Below are 23210 nucleotides of genomic sequence, written 5' to 3'. Positions count from 1 at the left end.
ACTTCTGGTGACCTTAGAGGCACATTTTCCAATCTACTGAGCTCTACCTGATTCGTACCATGCACTAACTTTATTAGATCTTCATTATGATTTTTAAAAGAGAAGCCAGAAACCAAATTTTATGTAAGCTCTCACAGTTCATGTGTACAGATAACTTTTTTAAACACTGGGCTCAATAAAATACAACTGTGAGCCACCAGTTTGCAACCTCTGAATTAAAGGAAAGTAAGTAGCAACTTTAACAGTTAAAAGGAAATCCCCGACCAAGGAAATGAGCATAGCAGGGCTTGGTTGGGGAGTGGAAGCAACAGAAAGAATGACCAGGCTTCCAGCTAGAGTTGCCAAGTTTTCCCGAGACTGGTGCTAAAGCATGTCTATCACCCCTATACTCTGTGCTCTCAGAGCTAATTTTAGAGACGTCCCCTCACCCCAAGCCAGTCAGTCTGCACCTCTCAGGCCATATTCTAGTTATCCTCCCATGGGATGAATATGGGAGGAAAAGAAGTCTATTTTAACCATGAAAACTCCTAATCTGGAACAAGATAAATTCTCCAAATTCAAGTGAACAGAGGTGGGGTTATTTTCACTGGATATAGTTCTGCATGTCAATGGCCACCGTCATGTAACGCATTCAGGAAACCATGGCTGACTCCAAAAGGAAATCACTGGCCCACTGGACCCTTACATAAACCCCTCTGAAGCAGAACTGAAAGAATATAGTGAAACAGGTCATGGGGCTAGTAAATGTAAATGCCAACGTTCTGCCCTTCCCCAACATGGGCTACAGACAGCCGGGCAGCCCCCCTTGGCAGCTGTGCGTATCACCCTGGTATTTAACAGTGGCTTACCTGGTTCACCAGGTTCCCCGCCCCTCAGGATGAAGCACTGGCACCTTTCCAACTCCACCATGGGAATTCCAAGGATTCATCCGTAGTGTTTTCTTTTCCCCGAAGTTAGGCATACCTCACAAAATGGCCTCAGATCTACCAAACAACATTCCCTTATGTGCCAACACTGCGGCCGAGGCAGAAGTATTAGAAGTATTGTCTTTTGGTTCCTTCTGGCAACTGCTCAACTTTGCCACAGGCTACAAGTTGAATCCTGGGCTTCAGTGCATTCTGTTCCCTGTCCAGTAACTACACAAACACACTTTAATATCAAAGAAGTTTAATACGCTGCAATAAAATAAGCGCCTAGAAAAAGCTCATGGAATAGATGTCAATGTTAGAGAAATCCCTCCCACACATCCTCTAGCTCCATACCCCATCCCTCAAAACCAAACAAGAAAGTCTGAAACAACAAAGGAAATCCGTCCAAGCTTGGATTTCAGTGAGGGCCCCTTTACCAATAACAAGAACACAGTTTCCTACATGGCCTAATAGGAAAGTAAAACACAGAAGCACAAAAAGTCCACAAGATTTCAATATTTAAGAGACTTGGTACATATTCAAAGTTAAAATAACTCCAACTTTTATAGCTATACATATTGTTTTAAAGCAACTTAATATATTTTTAAATTTCATATATACACTCTCAAAGGTTCTTCAGGTGAGGTATGTAAACATTGTCTAATGAAAAATTTTCAATGTTTCAAACCAACAAATTCACAGCATACATTGAATTTTCATCCATTAAAGACACAGTATTTTCCTACACTCACTAACACAGTGGAAATCCAGGCCCAAGGATACACATCTATCGTCCAGATTAACATTTGTAGAACTTCTCAATTCACTGCTTTTGGAAAGACCACCTGCACACAGGTTAGGGGCACACACTTGTACCGAGAATCCAGAGACTCTCTCCTTAGGCATCTGGATCACTGGCTAAGACTCACAAGACAGCAAAAAGGAGCACATCTGAACAACTACAAGATTGACCTCGGCAATGACAACACTGGGAGGAACCAGAAAGACCTTAAAGGAACGGTAGAGATTCATCTTAGAGCTCCCTGGATCCACAGCCGGATCAGCAGCCCCTGCCCTAATCTCATTCTGAAGGGTCGTGGCCTAAAAAGAATAAAAACCCAACACGGCACCTGAGCTTCAGTTAAATTGCATGGGCCTCCTATGGCCCCCTGGCCCCTGAAAGGCATGAACTCTAGCCTAAAGTAGGACCCTGGGCTGTGCTTTTCATACAGGTTGGGGTTGAATTCCTTACTACCATAATGCATATGGGAAAATAATGCCATGAGTTCACAAAGACGACCATTGCCTGCACACAGGCACTGGACGATGACCTTGGAGGAGCTCAATTTTGAAAACTACTTGTTCCCTGAGGGTAAACAGCAGGCTTCTATTGAGATTAAGTGAGGCTAATAAAGGGATTATTTATTACAAGGTAATAAACACGTGGGGAGCCTCAGGCCAGAGTTCTATTTTACTCGCACATAATCTACGACGCCCCCTCCCCGCCCTCCCACCACAGTAGTCACCTTCCCAATGACACAATATAGGTCAGTTTCTTTCCTCTTGCTTGCTTTCAGGCTCAGCAGTGGAAAGTTTTATTCTAACGCACCCACTTCAATCTAAAAAAACACTAGTGAAAAATTCCAAACACCGTCATAAATACAAAAGAGAAGACATATTCCAAAAGCCTAAAAAACTACATTATTCTATTAATGGTTATTCGGGTGTGGGGTATTTTTCATAAAGTTTAGGACGGTCACAAGGAGAGGCTGCTAAACAGCTTAGAAACCTGTTGAACTGGACACGCTGGGAGAGGAGGGACTGCCTTCCTTGCTCCCATCTAAACGGCTTAACCCCAGACATTTCAAACCCAGGCACAGAGGAGGATCACAGGAAGTGGGCTTAGCTTTCCAAGGTAGGGCAGATAGACTCAAAGGGCTTTTAACTGTCAATTTAAAATTTTCATGTAAAAAGTTCTTATGTTCACAGCCAAATGAGCTTTGCCTCGACTAGATTCTGGAAGCCCTGCAAATTCATGGAAAAATAGATCAGTTTTCAATCTCTATGCCCAATTTTTGATGTGTCTGGTGCTGGCAGATTTCTCATCCATTGCTAGAGTTGTAGGACATGAAGAAGCGTGCAGACGAACAGAAGCAAAAATTCAAGTACAGCCACCTCTCCGGCAAAGGCAAGAGGTCTTAGCAAGAGCTGTTCTACCCCCACCCTATCCTCTGAGACAAGGGCCAACGCAGAGCCCAGAATAAATTGTTATTACCTAGGATCTTATTGCTTATGGGCAACACATCAGAAAGAACACCTGGAAATCTGCTCTGCAGATCTGGGAACTGACCGGTTTATCATATATATATATATATATATATATATATATATATATATATATCATATATATACATATATGAGTTATATATATATGTGTGTGTGTATATATATATATATATATATATATATATATATATATATATGGCATAACCAGATGAGAAGAGGGGGCAATTAAAGCTTGGATTTGATGTAGCGTTACAGATCAAATGCCCCAAACAGCTCTCAACCTGCTGGTTTTTGTTCTTTCTCCATGTGTGAACTGTGTTATGAAAGGAAGTCCACTGCTCAAAATATAGTCTTCTACAATACTACAATGCAAACCAACATCACTCAGAACATGAATCTGTATACAGCACGTGTAATAAATATTTTTAAAAAACTATTTACAACATTACTTCTTGTGAACATTAGATGAGAGCAAAATTTATTTCCTCCTGCAAAGGTTAAAAAAGTTTTGACGGTCTAGTTCAGTGCTAAATTCCCTGGCACCTAGTCACCCATTCACATTTCATCTTAAAATCAGATTTGCTTACAAATAGTATCTTAGAAAAAACATTCTCCAGCATTGCTGTTCAAGTGTCCTCCTCGTTTGTTAGAAAAGACAAAGGGAGGCCATAAGAAAATATGCAAATTACGGTTCAAGCGGATGAGAACCTCCCCCCACCCCACCCCCACCATGTGTCCAGTCCCAAGCTCTCCGGTCTTGGAGCCGTGGTTCTCAGTCCAGCCAGCTGCAGAGAATGAGAGTCACGGCTCAGACAGAGGTGCCCAGGAATGGGGCACAGAGAAGAGGAACACGTTCATAAAGCATCTGTTCCGTTAAATCTAGGGGTGCTCTGAATTGCAGACCAAGACTCCTGAGAGGCAAAGCTGCACACACCTTAGAGCAGACGGTCTCCTCCTGTAACCACGGGTGACAGGTGGGGCTGGCCACATCTGCACAGATGTTTGCTGAGACAGGGAGAAGGGGGAGTGCAAGGGGGAAGACAAGGAGGAGGGTGAGGAGAAGGAGGGCTGAGGTGCTCAAGAGTACTGTCAAGGTGCAGAAGGAAACGTGCTTATCTCCCATGGTTAGTGAATGTGAATAGGTGTGTGTCTTTCACAAACGTGAGAAAGACTAAAAATACATCTTAATGCTTTCTTTAGGCAACCAGTGGTTTCTCCATAGCCCCACAGGTATGGGTTTGGAGTTCCTTGGGGTTACAACTAAGGCTTGTTTCCACGGACAGGGTGTTGAGTGGACAGTTGGAAGGTATCAACTGCGTATGCAAAAAAAGTGGGTGGCTTGAGGCAAGCCCCGATGCCATGCCTGGCACAGCCATACCAGCTGTGGGAGACTCACTTTGTTCTGGGATGGGATGACAGTGGGGGGAAACACTCAGATTCCCAATCCACGTTGCGTCTGCCCAGAGTGAGGGTTTTGAGGCGGCACCCTTCTGCCTTCACTGTGTTGTTTGGGGGTTCAATGGATGAGCAAGATAATTGGGGAGGACAGGTGGCTAGAAAGAACACTTTTTTGGAAAGCCCTTTCGACAGTTAATTTTTTGTTGTTAAAATAAATACTTTGTATAGAAGCATTTGAACAGGAAAATATCACTATTTACACAGTGAAATAAATTCAACAGTGGTGAATGTAACTGTGTATTACACTGTGTATTTGAAACCACAGTCAAGAACACAGTCTCCTAGAACACTGGTGAAACTGATACTCTTAAAATACAGTGGCCTTAAAACGAATCCCTACCTGTGGTATAAACATACATAATTATGCAGATCTTGTTTGTATGGCATCTTTCCCACAAACTACCTCCCCAATACTACAGCTTCAGCTGCAAGACAGCATGAGGTGCAGATTATAGAAAACAAGTGGGCTGAAAAAATTGATAAATTGAAGAGTATTTGGACTCAATGGCTAAATGCTGAAAGGAAAATAAAGGGATGTGAAAAGAAAGATGCTTCTAGTATGACACGTATGTGCTCAGTGACATGCTTGGGAGGTATGGTACTGTCCCAGAGAAGATACCTCCTAGAAGGAGGTTGGGTGGCACAAGCAGAAGAGGGAAGAGAGGAGGGGCCAAGGATGGCTCCTCAAGACGAGCTGAGCCAGGCCAGAGAGCTCGGAACTTCTTCAGACTACAGCTGCTGGTGTGCCAACAAGGGGCCATCAACATGCAGGTGTTCACGAGCGGGCGGAGGGAGGGCAGGCTGGACTCGGGTTCAAATGGGCACGGGGGTCATTCGTTTAGGTTCACAAGTAGTGACCAGAGAGCTTGGGGAGTGAGCTTGCAAGCGTACAACAAAGGAAAAAGGGTGCTAGAGGGTGAAAGGGGCATGCCTGTTCTGGCCAGGGGAGGCACTGTTCTGGGATTCAGGTTCATTACCAAATCTGTTTTTGGGCAGCACTGCCACAGAGGAGACGTAAAAGACTTTGCACTTCTGGTTTTAACTACTTGTCCTAGTAGATCAGATCACGATTCAACAAACATTCAATCAACGAAGAGGGATCTTTTCTTCTTCTTTAGTGCACAAGCATCACTCAGAAATAACGTGCAACAGCAGCTGTGTGCCGAGATGAACAAGTGAGACCCCCTCAAATCTAAAAGGAAGGATGTGGTGCAGTGCTGGATTATGTGAAAAAATGTTTGTGCCTAGCTGTCCTCATATTTTATCCTGAACGACGTACTGCAAGGGTCAGTAAAGCTTTTTGTAAAGAGCCAGGTGGTGAATATTTTACATTTTAGGCTGTGTCCACTACTATATGGTTTCTGTTCCTTTTTTTTTTTTTTTTTTTTAAATATAATCCTTTAAAAAATAAAAGGTAAAATGCATTCCTCCAACCTCTGGCATACTATAAGACCACGAGCACCTGTTTCATTGTTGTTGCTCTTTCATGGGCAGTCTATACCTTCACGTCCCTTGTCTACTGACCACCTTGCATTAAGTGGGATGGTCTCAGGCCGGTGAGAAAGCCTCTGTGCGTCACAGTGCTTGCCAGGCGGGACTAACTACACAGCCGCCCCTCTAGACAACAAAGCTGAGGGTGTCCCCTAAGCACCGAGTGTATGCCACCAGGGCTCTGGGAAAAGGAAGATCGGACAGAGGTAATGGAAGGAAACGACCAGCTCTGGCTCAATCCGAAGAGCAAAAGCATGAGCAAGTGCACCCTCTGCAGAAGTGCCCCGGGTGCTTCCCCGGGTCCCCAGCACGACAAGGCAAAGCCCTGCATCAGAAGCGTCATCAGAGAGCTCTGGGTTTCTGCTTGAGTGTGACTTATTATCTCTAAAGGAAAGAGGTCAGACCTTCAAGTCTTCCAATATGTCCACTGTAGCACAAGTAGTCAAACTGTTCTGACATTTCACGGAATGAACTGAAGGTTGCCTCAAAAGGCTTTTCATAATTCTGCTTGTTTTAAATGCAATAATCTTTTTATTTTCATTTTTTTTCCCTGAAAAAGGATTTGGGAGCAAGCCCAGGGAAGAATACTTACTGCTGGGGTGTGAGGACTGCCTTGCTGATGTGATTATAGACCTGATTTTATACTCACAGAAAAATTTCCAGTATCTCAGTGGGTATCAAGCAATAAGACAAAAATTAATAGCTGAGAAGTCAAAACGATAACTGTCTGTTTCAAAATAACCGAAATAATCAGTGTTCTGGGGCCACTGACAGAAATTTTTTCACTGGCATGACATTCAACTTCCTTTGGGAAAAAACCAGTATGGAAGCTTATTCTTGAGTTCTGGGGGACGGGGAAGACCAACAGCCTGGAAGCTGACTGGATTTGATCCAAAGATATAATGTACAACTTCTCAGTCACACTCAGGTTACATAATATGCCCCAATTTTCTATTCTTTCCTAAAGAATAGAAATAGGTTCAAAGCCCCTAGTTTTCATTTGCTGGCTTGCCTTTAGTAAAATAATTTTGAAAGGAAAGTATATGACTAAAAAAAATCAGTGCTGATGCATTTTTATTTTCCTAGAAGCTGGCCCAAAATATTACATAATAAATACCTTGGGTTAGTGACTGGACTTTGTTTTCCCTTCTGTGAAAAGGCTTTTTCCGTATCTAAATATGTAAATGAGAATACCACAGTATTCTCAACTAATTTTGAGAAAAACCAAATCTTGGCTTACCTTAGGAACAAACAAGACGTGAGGCCGGAGTCAAGTCTATGATAAAGGCTGAGTGAAATGAGAGGCCAGGCCACATTTACAACTCTGAAGCCCTGTTTGCTCACGGGGTCTGACTCTTGAGGCTAATGGTGGCCTCACTGTGGCTGCAGTGACGGGCGGTTCCTAGAAGGAAGGTGTGAGGCTACGACAGCTCACGAGTCAGGAGATGGCAGTCAGTGTGCTATAGCAATATACCGTGTCTCCTCTGTAGCAAGAGAAAATAAAGAAGTGTAAAAAGAAGAACAAAACTGAGGTAAGATAAGGGGGAAAAGAAGAAGAGGACAGAGAGGAGGGGAGGACAAAGAAAGGAGAAGATCAATCAGGCAAAATTTGTTAGTGAAAAAGGATTATTTTCTTAAGCAAGGAGGGTCAACAAACTTTTTCTGAAAGGTCCAGACGGTAAATCCTTTAGGCTTTGCAGGCCTTTGGTCTCTGCTATAAATATGATACTCTGCTGGAAAGCTGCCAAGGAAAATACACGAACAAATGGGCATGGCTATGTTCCAATAAACTTTTATTTACAAAAGAGTGACCAGCCCATATTCTGCAGACCCTTGATCCTCTGTAAGCCAAATGACAGTTTGTGCGGGCTGACAGAAAACCAATAGGAATGGGTGTGGCTCCCCGGCCTAGCACCCCGGGAAATTCCAATACAGTCCCTGGTGCGGTGACAAGCCACCAGCCTTGCTGATGGTGGTACTTACAGAATCTCCGACCTGCATCATGTAGCATGCTGTCTTTCCCACTTAGCTCTCGGGTCCTTCAATCAGCAGGAATGCTGCCCATAGAGGGGGGGGGTGACAGCTTCAGCCCTCACCACAAATCCACCACAAGGCAGGAAAGAGACCAAACCTCAGTTCAAAGCAACAGTCTTGAAGTGATGTGTTTCACTGATGTCCTATCTGAACAGCGTGTGATGCACAGAGGAGCCCCTCAGAAGCAGCACCTATGAAGAGACGAGGACCTGCACCTCTCCTAGCCGCACTACTGCAAGGATGAAACCCACAGTCCAAGATTACTGTTTTTAGATAAGGCTTGTGTAGAAATCTTTAATGAAGTACAGATGCAACAGAATTAACCTAAGGGATCCAAGGGACTAGCAACTGCAGATGAACACACACCAGTGACATTCCAATGAGGGAAGCCTTAAGAGCAGACTAAACGTTCATTGCCTTCCTGCTGTGCTGCAAGATTGCTATGAGGGAGGCTCTGGACCCTGACTGGGGAGCAGTTTCCATGTTGTCCTCCCAAACCCAGGGAGCCTGAAGGGCTAGAAAATGGGGGACAGAAAATGGGTCTCCTGAAGAGGGCCCAGCTCTGGGGAGCTATGATAGAGCTTCAGTCATTGCTCCGCAGGCATCCTGCAGCTCTCCCAGAAGCTCAGAGGTAATACCAGCGTTCTCAGGTCATCAACTTCAGCTCCAACACTGGGACAGTCAGAGTATAGGCCCAGGAGCAGAGTTTTCTTTTTTCTTAATTTGGAATCTGGAATGTGGGACAGATTGCCTTTGCATCTGGTGGCAAGCCATACTGTGAAGATGGCTATAAAAAGGAGGTCTTTGTGAGACAGGGGAAACAAGGGGGAACTTGAGTCAATTCCAAGTCTGGCTTGGAGGTGTCTAGGAGACAGGTTTGCCAGCATTGGCTGTAAGAGTAAAAGGGTGTTCCAGAGCCAGCCCTGAAGTTTGTTTGTTTGTTTTCCTTTCTTCTATTAGCAAAATTAACTGAATCAGCAAACATGAGATTCAACAAATATAAAAATAATTCTAAGCTTTTAAGTGTTCTAATTATGTAGAATCCCAGTCTATTTAAATGCAGTTACTACTATAAAGTGTAAGTTGATTTTAAAGATGAGCCACTGCAGTGTATAAAAAAAGGCATACACATGCATACCTTTCGCCAAATGCCGCCTAAGACGGGAGAAAAGGCTATTATCTTGAAGTAAGCTTTTTAAAATGAAAAAGCACTTAGAAAAGTAATGGAATGGATGACAGACCCGAACCTGGAAGAGTTCCACCCACTCACACTGCCTCACACCTCTCCCTAAGTTAATCCAAGCACCGCTACAATGCAGTCTAAGTGCAGCTAAGGGGGGCACCTTGAGTATACGCACAGGAGTCCACACATGTCACATTGGCAGACCTCAGCTGGTTAAGTCACCACAAAAACAGTATCCAGTGACGACTATATGAAAATATTTTTTTTTAACTTTAAAACCACTTTTAAAAGATTAACCAAACCTACTAAAAAACACACTAATGCTTCTGTGCAACTTAATGCTGAGAAAGGGCTGCCAACATACACACTCAGCAGTTTCATTACTATAGGTAGCTCTTGAATGGCCAAAGTCAAAGATATTAAAAAGAAAAAAAGAGACTCATGGGATAGGAGACACTGGAAAAAAAAAAAAAAAGTCAAGGCTTCACTGAAGATAGTAAGCTTCCCTACCTATGAAATTCAATGCAATTTTCAATTTCCCATGAATCACATGCTTTTCTCCAGTCCTATCCAGTCATCAGAAGTTTCCATTATATACAGCAAGCTTTTCACAGAATGGGTAGAAGGCCTGTTTTACCATGATTTGGCTGAACTATACATGAAAAAAGTCCACCCAGGTTTACCTAAACAGATCTGAACAATCTAAATGGAAAACTTTTACTAAAACAGACAGGGTGGCACCTGTCCACACAAGCCTACTTCTGTGATGGAGCATGTTAGAGAAGTTGGCTGAAGCTTTAACAACCAAGCCTTTTTTGTAGAGTGGCCCAGTGGAAATGTGGAAGTCACACTGTGTTACAATGGAGCAATGTTACAGGCATCAAGGGAAAGCCCATGCAACCACCTCAGGCGTCACTCAGGAAAGGCAAACAACATTAGTTAAAACACCGCAGCTCTCAATTCTGAGCCATGGAATAGAGCCTGACGTGATAGAGGCGGGAGTGATACCACAAGCATTAACTACCAGTATGGCACTAACCAATTAGAATGCTAACACCCACCCTAACCATGTACGTTCACACTGGAGCACACCAGCTGAACGTCAGCTCCAGGTGGGGGGAGCGCTGCAGGCCCACTATGAGACGGGGCTGCTTCCTCCAACAGCAAAGTTGCTCTGAACTTTACATAACTCTGTGCTGTTTAGACCTTTCTGAGCCTCATGCCAAACTGGTTTTGGGGATACTCACAGAGACCCTGGGCCACATTTAAACCATCTGGCCTGTGCATATACCCAGCTCATGAACGAACGCCCTAGCACACTGCATGGCGACAAAGAATCTTACTGCAGAACCGGGGCTGGGAGACATCTGTGGCTAATAACCACAGGCAAATGCACATGCACAAACTCTTAAACTTTTCTATTACTGGAAATAACAACCTGGCTTTCTTTGAATATGGAAGTATTCGGGGTAAGAAAGAATATTAGAACAGTCACTCTTATCCTAATTGTCAAGTTACAGTTACAAGATGAAAAAAAAAAAAATCCTACATTTTTTCCCCCAAAGTCAGAAGAAAACCTCGTTAGAGTGCTAGCAAGCTTGCAAGGCCAAAAATGAAAAGGATGGCAAGAATCAGTAATGCAAATCACTTGGGGGATGTAAATAATTTTTAGAGGTCATAACCCAATATTAACACCATGTGACACATCTTCTGTCCCATGGGCACATAATTTAGAATACATTTTCTCAAATGACAAAGGATCAAAAGTGAGAGGAATGACCAATAATGAACAGAATATGAATTTTTAAAAAGGGGTAACAGAAATATTCATCTTTTATAATAATAATAATTTCCCTCTGCATTCTCTACATACCATAAAAGTGATTTGGTTTAGCTTTCGAGAATCATTGAAACAAACAAACAAGACAGAGAGGGAAGTTCACTGCTAGGGTTTGCAAAGAGGAGCGTCTGTTCAGGTACAGACACTGCAGGGTGGCTGCTGAAAAGCTACTTTTATGTGCATGATGGTGGTCTTCTCGGCTACAGTACAAGTGCTTGTGCATCAAGTATAAAATACAAGCCTTTAATCACATAGATCAGCTTTTTAGCTTTTGTAAATTTAAAAACAAAAAGGATAAATAAGGCACTGTACTTTTAAAAACTAAAACTGCTTGGTTCCAAGTTTAAAACCCAAGGAACAACCAGAATATAATATATAACTTCCCTTACTCAGCCTCAGAGAAAGACTCTGCAAGTTCCCTTCTCCATCTGAGATGCATTTTTCTGACATCTTAAATTGTGATGTTCTCCATTAACTGCAGATTTGAAAGGCTGGATAAGCTTATAAAAGCAGGTTTAGTTAATGCAAAACGAAGGGTTACTTCTGTAGAACAGTTTAACTCTCGGCTACCAGCCTGGCGATCACTTTGCGTCCAGCCGTCTCCGTTTGCCATGGGAAGAGTCCAGCTTTGCCTTCAGCTTTCGCTTTCTCTGGGCCGCACTGCTCTCTGGGGTTTTTGTCAAGGGTCTGGCCCGAGCCTTTCCACTGCTTTGCTTCCTGTTGGTGGCTTTCTGTGGCCTTGAAGAGGATTCACCTGCCCCCTTCTGCTTTGCAGATTTCGTCACTGTGTCTGAGGCGGCTGGCTGAGCGGGTCTTTTGTTTGTATTTTCTTTTTCCCTCCTGGAGGGAGGGCAGTTCTTCCCAGGGGACTTTTTGGGGATCTTCACTTTATTCTCTTTCAAGGATGTCTTTTTGGGCAGTTGGCTGATTCTGTCCCTTGCAGCTGGCTTCTTGGCAGCAGGGGTTTTGGTGGATCCATCACTATGCTTTTCTTTGCTGGCTTTGACCGCAGGTCCCTTGTCCTTCCTGTCCTGAGCGGTGCCGCTTTCTGTCCTCTTGCGTTTATTCTGCACTTCGGCTTTCGGCAAGATTTCAGACATCTGCTTCCCCTTCCTTCCCTTCATTCCATCAGTACTCTTGGGCTTAATGGGAAACCCATCTGCATCCACTTGCAGGGCAAGCTTGGGGGACATCAGAGGGTTGATGCATACACTCTTACAACTCTGTTTACTCTCCACAGCCTGTCCAAATGGGCTCTCCATTTTCTCGTTCTTGATCAAACATTGCTGGGCTCTGAGCTTTCCTCGAATATTGGAGTATTTTCTGAGGATCCGAGTACTGGCTGGGGTAGGTGAATTTGTGGGAGGATGGCTAGTTCTACCTTCCTTGACTTCCTCTACAGTGTCTTCAGAATTGGGGCTGAGGCTGACATCACTGCCATCCTCTGGCTCCACTTGGTCAGGATTCTCTCGAAATTTAGCCCAGAGCTTCTGTGTTTTCCAATTGTTTCTAGCAGGAGTAGCTCCAGGAAATTTCTTCAAGTGTTTTTTCAAGCGTTCAGCCTGTAGTGAACTGGGGTACAGGCTGGAAGGAGAGTATTTCTGAAGAGGATGCTTGACAGGGGGGATGTCTCCTGGAAGACGAGTGTTGAGCTTCTTCACGATAACCAGAGACCGGGTTTCAGTTGTCTCTAAGAACCATTTGCAAACATTAGATAACTTAAAGTTTGTCATAAACAGCATCTGAACAGGAGAAAACTTTTGAACCTCCAACGAACCCCTACATTTCCGTGACCTTTTTTTGCTTTTCCAAATCTCCTTTAGTTTATCTGACTTGTTCCTTGATCTTGGAGTTGGCTGGGCTTCCTTTTCCAACTGGATCCAACCTTTCTGGACTCTCATGTACTGGGCATTGAAGCTGGCAATAAGCTCTTGGTTCTCTTCCTCTGCACACCATTCCACAAACTTTGGCTGGTCATCTACCACTGTGTCCACATCATCCTCATGTAAGGGATCTCCACTCTCTGAAGCTTCCTTTTCCTTTGGCATTGGGTTTCCCTGTGTTGCTTCCTTTTCTGAAGTCACTTTTGCAGTGTCCAAGGAGTCCAGAGAATGAGTATGTCTTAGGTTGTAAGTTGAAGAGGTCAGTCTTGTAAGCCTCGGGACGCACTGTGGGGGCCCGGCCGCATCACCACTTCCACTATTTGACAAGCCACGTGCACTGGATGGCACATCGCTCTGGTCACCTTTATGCTGGGTGTTTGCACTGCCAACCTCATTCACAACCTCCTCCGTATCGTGTGCAGGAACTGGTTCCGGCTTCTCTTTTGATTGTTCTGGGAAAGTACATGGAATATTTTCTGAGGGAGCATGAGCATTTTTCTCACCTAACTTAGACTGAACATAGATTTCCAGTCTTTCTCCAGGCAGGGGCTGGCCTACTGTGGTTATGGGATCACCGCGGGGGAAAATACCTCCTTCTTCCCCTTTGACCTCTTTAGCCAGCATGTTTTTAAAAGTCTGCCTGGTGATGATCCCACCTTCTTTGCCCTCCTGCTCGGCATCTTTCTCAGAGGGCTTTTCATGGACCTCTGGGTTTTCAGTGTCCTCCAAAGCTTTTGTATGGAAACCGTCAGCCAGAAGACTCTCAGGTGTTGTCTCACCAGGGCACCCTTCCTTTTTAGAACGTTTCATAACAGGATTTTTGGAAACCTTGATCTCAGGACTAGCAGAGGAAGAATCTGAACTTTGACTTCTTAGGCACCTATCAGCAGAAGAGGGATCAGAAAGCTGACTTCTTAGGCACCTGTCAGAGGCCTCAGGGAGTTTTTTAACTTTTTTCTTCTTGTCCAGATTCTCTTCGGGTGAGTCAATGTTTTGATCACACATGTCTCTTTCTGAAGAATGTTTTACGTTACTGCCCTGTCCCTCTAATTTTCCTGTACCACCTGCTGTCTCACTTTCCTCAATTTCGTTGGGGTTTTCATTAGTAAAAGTGCTGCTTTCCTTCAAGAGTGGGTCGGTATCTAGCTCCTGAGTGTCTTCAGTCTCAGCCTCAGTACTGATGCTTTGGTTGTCTTCAGCTTTTCCCAGGCTCAGAGGAGGCTCCAAGCCCACTGGAGGATTCTGACTTTCTGAGCAAGGAGGACCTTCCTCTCTACTGACTGTTTCAGGAGAAGAATGAGGCCCGGAAACAACATCTTCATTGCCTCCCTCAGAAGTGCTCTCAATAGAGGAAACCAGGTGACAGTCTTGGGTGACAGTCCCCTCCTTGATTTCCAGCAGTTCGACTGGCTGCTGGTCTCGTTCAGGGGAAGCTATCCCACTTGCTGCGGGAGTTGAGACCATGGAGCTGCCTTCTGGCGTGTCCTCTTTGGGAAGGTGAACAGGGAGAGGCGACACCAGGCTGGAGGCTGTTGTTTCCTTTGACCTAGGAGAGCTGCTCGGATTTGGTTTATTTGTCATGGGGCAAACCTCAGGCTCTTGAGATTCCTTTTCCGAGGAAGCATCTCTGTCTCCTTCCTTAAGGGAGATTATTTCTTTACTAGGTTCTTCGTGGTCATCATCTCTGGGATGCTGCACATCCATGGCGGGTCCAGGGGCTGAAAGTGTAAGGGTCTGCTTGGGAGTGACCACTGCCTCCGGCTCCAGGGTTGAACAGCTCGCTTTTTCTTGGGAGTGTAAATTTCTGGCCAGTGTGCGAACAGTTGGCAGCTCACAACAATCACCATTGAAAAAGTATCCCCGAGTACTCTTTCTGGCTGTTTTCCGAGAGGATAATATTGATCTTTGATTCTCAAAGTGGCATTCTGTTATTGGCTGACTGATATAAACGACATCACACTGGTTATCATAATCATTTATCCTCAACCCTGATGCCCTTTTACTTTTCCGAGCTGTCTTAATGGAGGTCGAGATCATCTTGGTTCGTGAATGTCCATTAGATGCTTTGTGTACAGCTGGCATAGGGCTGGGGGCTAACCAACCATCTTTGGAATGATCAAACTGGCCCTTATCACTGGGATGTAAATGATAACTCACCTTATTTCTTCCTAGTGAGTGAAGACGGTTCTCTTGCTTTGGCCTTGAATCTTGTTCACTGGACTCTAACTCCTGGCGCAAAGGTGTTTTTGAGCTACACAGTAAAGCGTTCTCTTTGTCAGCAGTTCTAGGTGAATTCCCCGTAAACCCTGAGTCCCAAGCCTCTTCTGATAAAGCTTTGAATGAATTTCTCTGAGAAATAATACAGCTGTTGCTCTCCTCACTATTCTCAGCTGCCCCTTTTACTGCAATTAGACTTTCTACTAAAGCTGAGCTCTGCATATGGTCTTTACCATCCTCGCGAATTTTCACATTTGTGTCTTGCTCCTGTCCAGTGGTTTGCCCCTCCAAGCTCTTAGAGATGTGGTGGAAGTTTAATGAGGAAGAATTAGATGCAGTGAGGTATCCCAGAGTGGAACTATCCGTTGAACTACCAGAATTAGGTTTAGTGGTTGGAAGTTCAGAGGAATCTTTCTGGGTAACAGCCAAGGCATTCTCTCTCCCATCTACAGACTTTATCTCGGGAGGAGGCTCCTTCAGGGCCTGTTCTGTCACGCGTAGAGGGCTGTGAGAGTCCGATGAGTCTACGAACAAATCTACAGAAGTAGGAGACTTCCTATCGAGACACACAGCATCCTTTTCCTTATGTTTGGTGCCTAGTTGGGCACAGCCGGCACTGCAAGTGGATGCGTCCATTGCTCCAGAATCAGGGTGCAGGTCCTCGGGGCCTGGCTGGGATTCAGTGTACAGATCGTTCAGAACACGAATGAACTGCTTCTGATGATGAGTGCACAGTTTGACCATAAACTTCTCCAGCGGGGACTTCGACTGATTGTTAGAATCTACTGCTAGAGCCTCTGTTGAATTCTCACTAGACAGACAAAGAGAAAGAAGAAATTAGTATGGTCATTCTCCAAAGAAAATTTTTATCCTATGAAATTCACCAGACGTTACTCATGTTGTAAAGAGAATGGACACTCTAAAACTGCTTCTAAGTGCCCAGGTAAATTTAATTCCATAAATGAGGGGTATTTACCTAATTAAAATATAAGGCTAGCCCTGTTATATTCTCAAATTTTAGTAACATCCTTCATACCTTTTAAGAGATCCTTCACAGTTATTTTTATCTTATAGAGAAGAAATATCATTGAAAATAATTTTTTGGAAAATAAAATTTTGGCTACATTAACTCCAGTTGGTCAACATATACTTTTGTTTTAGACCTGGGTATTTCTGTTAAATAATCATTGATTTGTAAGTCCACAACACTGACAAAAACTCAGACACACTATATTGCAAACCTTAGTTTGGAAATATTTAGGGAAATTATAGTTTTAACATGGTTTCTCAGCATGACTAATTGGTTGGACTTATAATTCTGCAAACAGTAATACAGGAACCCTTCTGCTCCCTTCCTGGGGCAATGAGAAATAGACATCAATAATTTCATAATTCAAATACACTGAAAGATGCAATTATAAGCAGCCTACATTGGCCTCCTACCTTCCTCACGCCCCTCTGGCCTCTGAAGCAGTGTGCTTTTAATGGAAAGAGCACAGATTGTGGAATATGAAAAACTCACATTCTACTTCTAGCTCTGACATTTACTATCTACAGGCTCTTAGGTAAATTACTTAACGTCTCTGAACCTTGGTTTCCTCATCTGGAGTTGGAACTCAGTATTGATATTTCAAAGGATTGTTGTGAGATGTCAGAAAGCACACACAAAGCACAAAGCACAAAAGAACAGACGCTCACCCTTTCTTGACTCAGGGAGATTTTTAAGACCAGGTGGTAAAAAGCTGCTGAAACATGTCTAAATACAAAACAAAACAAAACCAAACTATCGGTCAAATCTGTTGTTTAAACTACTCTTCATGAAGGAAGATTCCACTATGTTTTTATTTTCACAACTAGCAAGACAGCAGTTTTAGTCAGTGGTGCCATGGGTATCTGAAAGGACCTACATGAGACTACAGAATGTAGTCTTCTGCATGTCTTAGCAGATGCCTACTTTAAATTTGAAATTGGTCACAATTCAATTGTGAATTGTGAATAAACCAAGAACAAAAGATTCTTTCATGCAAACTACGTATCAGATAAAGGGTTAGTATCCAAAATCTATAAAGAACTTATCAAACTCAACACCCAAAAAACAAATAATCCAGTGAAGAAATGGGCAAAAGACATGACAGACACTTCTCCAAAGAAGACACCCAGATGGCCAACCAACACATGAAAAAATGCTCAACATCATTCATCATCAGGGAAATACAAATCAAAACCACAATGAGATACCACCTTATACCTGTCAGAATAGCTAATATGAACAACTCAGGCAACAACAGGTGTTGGCAAGGAAAGAGGAAAGAGGATCTCTTTTGCACTGCTGGCGGGAATGCAAACTGGTGCAGCCACTCTAGAATACAATATGGAGGTTCCTCAAAAAATTAAAAATATAACTACCCTACGACCCGGCAATTGCACTACTAGGTATTTATCCAAGGGATACAGGTATGCTCTTTCGAAGGGGCACATGCACCCCAATGTTTATAGAAGCACTATCAACAATAGCCAAAGTATGGAAAGAGCCCAAATGTCCATTGATGGATGAATGGATAAAGAAGATGTGGTGTGTGTGTGTATACATAATACACACACACACACACACACACACACACACACACATATACATACAATGGAGTATTACTTGGCAATCAAAAAGAATGAAATCATGCCATTTGCAACTACGTGCATGGAACTAGAGGGTTTTATGCTAAGTGAAATTAGTCAGAGAAAGACAAATATCATATGACTTCACTCATGAGGACTTTAAGAGACAAAACAGATAAACATAAGGGAAGGGAAACAAAAATCATATAAAAACAGGGAGGGGGACAAAACATAAGAGATTCATAAATATGGAGAACAAACAGGCTTACTGGAGGGGTTGGGGGGGTGGGCTAAATGAGTAAGGGGGCATTAAGGAATCTAGTCCTGAAATCATTGTTGCACTATATGCTAAGTTGGATGTAAACTAAAAAAATAAAAGAAAATAATAAAAAGGAAAAAAAAGATTCAGAAATATTATAACAGGTGCATGGGGATGGCGAACTTAAAATTTTTTTTTAATGTTTAATTTGAGAGAGAGAGCCCAAGGGAGCACGTGCATGCTCGAGTGGGGAAGGGGCAGAGAGAGGGAGACACAGAATCTGAAGCAGGTTACAGGCTCCGAGCTGTCAGTACAGAGCCTGATGCAGGGTTCAAACCTACCAACTGTGAGATCATGACCTGAGCTAAAGTCGGACACTTAACCGACGGAGTCACCCAGGTGCCCCGGTGATGGTGAACTTTAAACTATGTGCTGGCAATGGAGCCAAAATCTAACAAAGAAAAGACAAGACAGAAGGCGACTGGAAAACAGCCTCACTGGGCAGTATGCTTATAATATGTGCATTTTCCTGCCTATATATTGTCCTTCAGTAAAAGTTTCAAAAAGGCAACATCTGAAAGGTCAACAGGAAGAAGCTCTTCCTGCTGTATGCGAATGGCAAATATCTCCTTCCTAAATTTAGAAAAGGGGAGACACCAGTGACACCCTTGGGGGACTGACGGTTAAGTCATTTTCAACTCTCAGACACAATGATATGTACACAGGAGCTTAATACACTCTTCATGCAGCTGCACGCTTTGTAGCTCATAGAGAAATTAGTCCCAGAAGGACCCTTCTGGGACATACCCTGCCGCTATGTCTATCAGACAGTACCAACAGCATAATATGTTGTCACAGGATAGAGCACTGGGAAACAGTGGTGAGTATTCTGCCACTTGCTAGTTGTGTAACCTTGGCCAAAACATGTAACCATTTTTGGTCTTAATAGAGCACGTGCCCCCTCTTCCACTTAGGATTAGTGCAAAGGAAAAAACTACGAAGTCATCAGTTACCTTTACTGTCAGCTAATCACATTAAACATACCTCAGTAACAAATAACTCAGAGATGTGCATTAATGCTTTTTTACAACCTAAGGTGAATTTTCTGCATAAAGTTTACACTTCAAGTACCAAACATTTAAAATTTTAAAAATATTTTTGATAGAAGTCTTTTAAAAATTAGATCCTCCTCTGAACACAATTTCTTCTTTCTTAATGACTCAGGGGGGTTATCATGTGCACTATTATTAAAGTTTAGCCATTACTTTTATTATACTGAACTAAAATACATTGATAGCTTTAGGGGCTACTCAATTAAGTAAATCTGACTGCCTTAATATGAAAAAGTCACGCTGGCAGTCTGTATGTTACTAAAATCTTTCTTTTTATTGGCTTCCAGATAGTAGCTGTGGCTCGAAGCCCTACTTTTACCTTCAAGAGTGTTTCTGCCTGACAGCTGAGGAACCACATCTCAAGTGCTAGACTGGTCCTTTAAGTAAAAATAAACAGGCTCTGAAATGATGTTTTCAGGAATAGTTTGAGTAAAGTACATGGATTTTCTAACAACTTCAACTGCTCAGAGGACTTTATTTCTCAGTTTTGGTTTTTGGAGGTGTTCCTGATGTTACTGAGATAAGTGCCTACAAATAAGTGGGATATCACTGCCTTTTCAACGCATAAAAATATATTCTCTAAGTGCACTTTAGCAGTACATAAAAAGGTAAAGGGGGCTGGTCAACGTTTATGAAAAAAGATTAAGAAATATCATGGCATCTTACTGCAGAGAAAAACTGGAGATAAATTGTTCTCCCCACCTTGAGAAGCACAATCATCATCAAAGTGTGAAAATCTTCTGGACACTGCTCCATGCCTAGGGCTGTGCTCTGGAAGTAGGCTTTAGTATTTGGGGTGAACAATATGCTTAGAGGGGTGCCTGGGTGGGTCAGGTTAAGTGGTCAACTCTGGATTTTGGCTCAGGTCATGGTATCACTTTTCGTGAATTCGAGCCCAGCGTCAGACTCTGTGCTGACAGTGTGGAGCCTGCTTGGGATTCTCTCTCTCTGCCTCTCCCTACCTCTCTCCCTCTCTCTCAGAATAAGTAAACAAACAAAAAGATTAAAAAACAAAACCAAACCAATATGCTTAGAGATTAATGAAATCAAGAGATACCCAATAAGAGGACAGAGTACTCTGAAGGAAACTGAGAAAGCAATTTTTTCTAAAGTGATGCCCACACAGAATAAAAAACTGAGTAATAATTCATCCACAGGTGAGATCTAACCTCTTTTATGGTTGTGAGACTTGGATCTGCTGCTATCCCATGTTTCAATAGTAGTACTTCAATATTTTAGTTAACCTCAACTAACGTAAACAAGTCTTCCAAAGGGCCAGCCCTGAAACGATGGCTGTGGCAATATGGCTTGTTTAGTCCCCAAAGACAGAACAAATAACTACAGGTAGGTAGGTAGGTAGGTAGGTAGGTAGGTAGGTAGGTAGGCAGGCAGGTAGGTATCTATTTCACAGCACCATGGCAAGGGGAAGGCGCCTTCAAACCTAAGGCATACTGCAGAAACGTTATCAGTACCTACTGAACTCTAAACTGGAACAGCAACAGAGCACCAGGGTGCTGAAGAACAGCATCGGAGAGGCAGTCACAAGCTATATAGCAACTCTAAGAGGCGCTTACAGGGATTACTGGTGGGAAGCTCAGGAGATGAAAAGATTAAAATCGCAAATGGCAGCTTTGCTTAAAAGAAAGAGATATCAACAAAGGGTCATTTGTGTATGTGTTTCCTGGTAAAAAGACAGGATGAGAGAGAACGTACTGATGAACCACAGGTCATCAGAGCAAGCAATAGGGTGCTCTTTATCAGTTACATCCTGGGCCATTTCAAAACCATTTCCACTTGGAGTGACTGTATCTTTTCCTGAACTCCAAGCCACAGTGATTTGTAAATACACTGGCAATCATAAGAAATCATGTGTATTTATAATTTGTATCCTTTACTGACTTGTCTTTGTCTTAGCTTTCCAAGCAGATGTAAGCTGCTTGGGCTACTTGAGATGTAAGCAACTAGGCAGGGATCACATTTTACACTCTTCTGTTTTCTCTTAGCAAAAAAGGAGAGAGAAAGAGCATCAAGGATGCTTCCTGGGTTTTAGTCTCAGGCAGCATCATTTAGTGAGATAGGAACACAGGCAATGAAGCTGGGGGCTGGTGACTGTTGGGGTATGTATGTGTCTGATGAGTTCTGTTTTGTACACACTTGAGGTGAGGTGTTAAAGGATTCTGATTCTGAGATGTCTGGAAGGCAAGTGGACCAGCAGCTTCACTTGGATCTGACAACCTTCACATTAATACTAACCTTTGCCCAAGTGTCATTAAATGGCCCTGTTATAATAACTAACTTTATAACTATAGTAATAAAACCACTTTTGACTGCGCCCCTAAATTATCAAGGTTCTTACCTTGTTTTTCTCTAGAAAATTTCTCAACAAGATCTACGTTTAGATGAATTTTAATTTGAGGATTTAAAAAATTTTAAATTAACCTCAACTTCCTGAAATTTTTAATTCTATCACAATTTTTCATGTTTCCTAACAAAACAAAACAAACAAAAAACAGGTGTTTTTAAAAACTGGCTAGTTTTGCCTGAGTTTTAAACAGCTAGTCTTTACCTTTGCTTCTAGTCATTCCATTTTTTCCTACAGTGTTAGGCATTTGACAGAGCCTAAATATGCATTTACCTTGATTCAGAATACTCTCAGGCAGTAAGGAGGTAAACCAGAGAGGGGCAAGCTTCTGTCCTGCAGCACTTTCACTCAATTCGACTGAAGGGAAAGCACTATGTTTTAGTTCAGTGATTACGGTCGGTATCACGGTATGTCCTTCACATCTGACTATGAAAGATCTTTAGAAGAACAATAATTCATCACAGATTTCAAAATCACTTGTTTGATTTCATGTCTCTTCTGCTCAATAACAGAACTCTGTAACAGTTAAGTAAATTATTTATCCATCAGAAATACCTCACCTCCACTAAAGAGTAGTAAGATCCCAGGGACTAGTAAAAGGAAGGAAGGGCTGTAGAAGAGAGAAACTTGACTTCCAACTCCCTGGATTAGTTCTGAGTTTCTCTCCTGGGAGAGAAATACCCTGCATGACCTTTACCACTTTGTCTTTCTATCCTCTGCTCAATGCCTAATTCTTAAGGGTGTGGTAAAAGGATAAGATAATATTCATAAAAACTTTGGAAGGCACAGTTTAAGAGTGATGTGTTGTTTCACAACCCTATCTGTAATGATTTACTCAATGATGTTTTTCTAGATCAGAGGTTAGACACAGTTGAACTTGCCTACTTTGTCAATACTACAATACTTAAATTCTCAAAGAAAAGCATTCCTGTGGTTAATGTAAATGGTGGGTCGTCAATGCTTATGTTATTTTAGAGTAAAAGAACAAATAGAGGAGATGTGGCAGACAGCTGAACTGACAATTTTAAGAAGAAATTTTAGAAGAATTTGAGATTGATGGATTCAGGTAGTCTCTCCAGTATCTGCTAACTACCAATAAAACTCGATAGCAAATGCAATGATCAATGATGACCAAAATACATTCTTCTTGACTAAAAAGAGCAATAAAGACACTGAATGATGTCTGGGTGAGAGCTGATCTTAGCAGAAAAAGGTAATCCCGGGAAAACAGAGGGGGAAGAAAATTAGAGACAACACTTGACAGAGTAGACCAAATAGTTAATGAGATATACTTTTATTTGGCTTGATTCTTCTACTTAAATACAAGAACACATAAAAATGCACCCTGAGTTCCCTTCAAGGCTAAGAACTGTATTTTTTTGCTAGACAATAATCTAAAATTATGTTTTCTAATTCCTTATCTGTGGTCCTTTGAGCACAGAAAACATAAGTATATTTAAGGGCCTGGATAAGTCTACTGCCAAGTCCTTGCTCTGCACTGGGAATGCATCAATCCCTGGCTAGCAGATTATATTTGCTCAATACGTGTATCTTCCATACTTGG

At 42.6% G+C, this 23210-nt stretch overlaps 1 protein-coding gene across 11 annotated transcripts in view; it reads right to left on the bottom strand.

Annotated features, from left to right (window-relative positions):
• Nucleotides 1-1150: 1150 nt before the first annotated feature.
• Nucleotides 1151-23210, bottom strand: part of LCOR (ligand dependent nuclear receptor corepressor) — a 145949-nt gene continuing 123889 nt past the window's right edge. For 10 of the 11 annotated variants that reach the window (XM_045438395.1, XM_045438400.1, XM_045438396.1 and 7 more), the window contains one exon: nt 1151-16111. In XM_045438395.1, the coding sequence (XP_045294351.1) occupies nt 11782-16111 (4330 nt within the window). In that variant the 3' untranslated portion in view covers nt 1151-11781. The remainder of the gene's footprint in view (nt 16112-23210) is intronic. The other variant, XM_045438408.1, reaches the window with a different exon arrangement.

The sequence above is a fragment of the Leopardus geoffroyi genome, chromosome D2, assembly GCF_018350155.1.
Source record: "Leopardus geoffroyi isolate Oge1 chromosome D2, O.geoffroyi_Oge1_pat1.0, whole genome shotgun sequence".
Lineage (NCBI taxonomy): Eukaryota > Metazoa > Chordata > Mammalia > Carnivora > Felidae > Leopardus > Leopardus geoffroyi.
This window is presented reverse-complemented; position numbering and strand designations above follow the sequence as displayed.